Raw genomic sequence first — 3,557 nt, forward strand, 5'->3', positions numbered from 1 at the left:
ATGTGGGCCTTGGGGTAAAGAAGGTCCCTTCCTCCAAACTGAGGATGCCAGAGGGTCCTGCTGTGGGTATGGGCAGCAGTGACAGGCTACCTGTGGCCCTGAGAGTCCTTCCTTCTGCCTGAGGTCCTGGGGGATCACCTTAACCCTCTTCTTGCTTCTCCAGTAACAGCATAAAGAAGACCCAGCCTCCCCTCCCTGTGTCGAAGATCGATGACAGACTGGAGCAGTACACACAGGCCATTGAGGTGGGCTGCTGTGTTGTCTCTCTGTCCCCACCCTCCAAGGAGCCCTCTTTGCCAGGTGTTGCTCTCCCACCATGCCTCTTAGTCTCACCATCTGAGAGGTGACAGTCATCTCCCCTTGGATGGGAGCAGCCCTTTCTCCTGTCTCTGTCTCCTTTCACAGCATACTGTAGGTTTCTTTAGCAAGCTGGCCCATCCTTGCTCCCTTGCTTAAAGGGTGGGAGCATCTAGCAGGACCTAGCAAGACCCTAGAAGTCTCTTTTTATGACCCCTCATCCCTGAGGACCTCCAATTACAGGGGAGAAAAAAAAACAAACAAACATCCTCCCCAATGGTGATCTTTCTCCATTTATTTTCCAGACATCCGCAAAGGCTCCAAAACCTGTCCGACAGCCCTCTCTTGACCTTCCCACCACAAGTATGATGGTAGCCAGCACGAAAAGCCTCTGGGAGACTGGAGAGGTAGCAGCTCAGTCTGCTGTGAAGTCCACACCCTGTAAGGTATGGCATTCACAGGACTTGCTGTGCTGGCACAGGGGAGAGGGGCTGGCCTCTGGGTACAACATGCAAGGCACTTGTATTAACGTCTTGGTGTGGCTTGTTGGTGGTGCCCACCAGCTCTAAAGGTATCTAAGTTAGCAATCCAGTCTTCATCATCAATGTCCAAGGCCTTGTACCTCAGAGCTTCACTTCATCTGGTTGCCCAGAGAAGCTGTGGCTGCTCCTCCCTGGAAGTGTTGAAGGCCAGGCTGGATGAGGCTTTGAGCAACCTGGTCTAGTGGAAGGTGTCCCTGCTGCTGGCAGGGGGGGTGGGACTGGATGAACTTTAAGGTCCTTTCCAACCCAAACCAGTCTGTGATTCTATGATCTGTGCTAGGGTCCCAAACCGTTCCTTGGTGCTGCAGCTAGGAAAGCCTCTGTGATGCTGGTTGAGGCTCTCCTTTGAAATGGGAATAAATTCAGCTGGTGTGGAAAATGTGAATGTGTTCTGCAGGGACTAGGACTGAGCTCCAGTTGTTGAACACAAAGTTGGATCTTGTACCAAGATGATAAATCTTGTAAAATTGGAAAATGTAGAGAGTATTGTGTATGGCTCTTAATTTCACTTTGTGGTCCTTGTGAGCAAGGCTTGACTCCAACACGTGCGTTGCAAATCTGTGTTTATGTGAGCAAAATTCCTTCCACATAAAAAAAAGCCTTGATGTTAACATGTCCTAAATAACTAACAAACCTAAGAAAATAAACATCTTGGAGCTCTGATCCCAGCTTTTGTGGAAGAGAGTGAGAGAGGAGAAAACATGGGCTACACTAGGAAGAACTTTTCACAGTCATGGGTTTTAGCTGCAGCTGTCATGGGTCAGATGATGTGATATTATAAATAAAAAAGGAGGTCGGATGTGTGGGTTTGAAAGGGACGTGAACGAGGCGTGTTCAGCAGCGTTAGCAGTGAAGGGTGATGAGAACATCATCTTCTCAGGATATCGTGGCTGGAGACATCGTGAGCAAAAGAAGCCTTTGGGAACAGAAGGGCAATCCCAAACCTGAGACCAACATCAAGGTGAGTTAGTGTCTGTCTGAGTATGAGAGCGCTTGCTATGCTGTGAAAAAGAGCTCTTAGCTGGGTTGGAAGGAGCCCCCATCACAAGAGAGACCTGGAGCAGCTAGAACAAGTCCAGAGGAGGCCACCAGGATGATCTGAGGGCTGTAGCACATCTCCTATGAAGACAGGCTGTGAAAGAGTTGGGGCTGTTCAGCCTGGAGAAGAGAAGGCTCCGGGGAGATCTTACAGCGGCCTCCCAATACCTGAAGGGGCTACAAGAAAGCTGGGGAGGGACTTTTCATAAGGCAGTTAGTGACAGAACAAGGGGAAATGGCTTTAAGCTGAAAGAGGGGAGGTTTAGATGAGATATTAGGAAGAAGTTCTTCACTGTGAGGGTGGTCAGACACTGGAACAGGTTGCCCAAGGAAGTTGTGGATGCTCCTCCCTGGAAGTGTTGAAGGCCAGGTTGGATGAGGCTTTGAGCAACCTGGTCTAGTGGAAGGTGTCCCTGCTGCTGGCAGGGGGGTTGGACCTGGATGAGCTTTAAGGTCCCTTCCGACCCAAACCGTTCTATGATAAGATGGTGGTGTTGGGGACAAGGGCTGTATCTATCCATGCAATTGCATATCTAAGAGCTTTTCCTAACAGTGAGCTACTGTTGCTTCAGCCCTAGTAAAAATGGGGGCAAAAACCAGTTTATAACCAGTAGTAATGAAGGGTCTCTTGAATAGCATGTAGTTCTTGGGCTGTGGGTTGAGAGCTCCAACCTTCTGGGCTAAAATTGAACTGTAGATGTGAGTTACTTGGCCATTGTTATGCTTTTTAATCTTGAGAGTAAAGAAAATGGGCAAAACTAAGTGGAACTGGACCTAAGACAGTATCAGCACTTGGGGTTTTGTGCCTACTGGTACATTTGTGGGAATGTCTCTTAAAATGCAGTAAGCTGCTGCTGCTCAACCTGCCCAGGTTGGGAGAGGAGGATCAGAGTATCTTCTCTGTTTGGAGGTTGGTACTGCTGCCAGCATGTGGCAAACGAAACTGGCTCTTACCATGGGTGAAACCAGCCTTGGCTTGAGGGGCTGGGACTCTTAGATGAGTCCTCCCTCCCTGGTGTTGCATGTTCCCTCTCCTGTTGCACATCCCATGCCTGGTGTGTTACCTTGTGCTTATAGAACGTGGTGGTCAGTCTGTGTAAAGAGTTGATGTGGAAGGGATAAGGAAGGAGTACAGAGTAGGCTGTCTCCAAGCCCACCAGGATTATGGTCAACCATATCACGTGTTCCTCTGGCTTTAGTTATTTGAACTTGACTGCCTATTTGAGAGAGAAAAATTCTGACCTTGGCTCTTTCCTTCTCTCCTGTTCAGTCCACTCCTTCTGGCAAGAAGTATAAATTTGTCGCAACGGGCCATGGCCAGTACAAGAAGGTGTTGATAGATGATGCTGCAGAGCAATAGCGTGCCTGGAGAACTCATTAACCAGGTAGGTGAGGTATGACCTTGTTCTGGTGGGATGTTTGGGTTATTTCTGCCAACTCCACTTTGGGTGAGCTGGAAGGTACCGTACGGTAACAGCTGGAGCTTTGCTTCTGGGCACACGGCTGGCATTGTGAGCTGGAAGGGAGTTGGGTACACAGTGGGGGCTTGTTTTGGTCTTTGACTTTCTGATGCTGCTAGGAAGCTGGCTACCTGTGTTAGTTTATTACTAATAAATTATTATTACTAATAATTAACTAGTAAAGTATAACCAATTTAGAAGTTAATTATAAATATATATA

At 48.4% G+C, this 3,557-nt stretch overlaps 1 protein-coding gene across 1 annotated transcript in view; it reads left to right on the forward strand.

Annotated features, from left to right (window-relative positions):
- LOC104523210 (lymphocyte-specific protein 1-like) overlaps positions 1–3,259 on the forward strand; it is a gene marked incomplete at its 5' end in the record, with an annotated part of 3,309 nt that extends 50 nt beyond the window's left edge. The window contains 4 exons of the mRNA XM_029084426.1: positions 146–245; positions 603–743; positions 1,720–1,800; positions 3,148–3,259. Coding sequence (XP_028940259.1) covers positions 146–245; positions 603–743; positions 1,720–1,800; positions 3,148–3,237 — 412 coding nt within the window. The remainder of the gene's footprint in view (positions 1–145; positions 246–602; positions 744–1,719; positions 1,801–3,147) is intronic.
- Positions 3,260–3,557: the final 298 nt, after the last annotated feature.

The sequence above is a fragment of the Antrostomus carolinensis genome, unplaced genomic scaffold (genome assembly GCF_000700745.2).
Source record: "Antrostomus carolinensis isolate BGI_N321 unplaced genomic scaffold, ASM70074v2 scaffold53623, whole genome shotgun sequence".
Classification (NCBI taxonomy): Eukaryota; Metazoa; Chordata; class Aves; order Caprimulgiformes; family Caprimulgidae; genus Antrostomus; species Antrostomus carolinensis.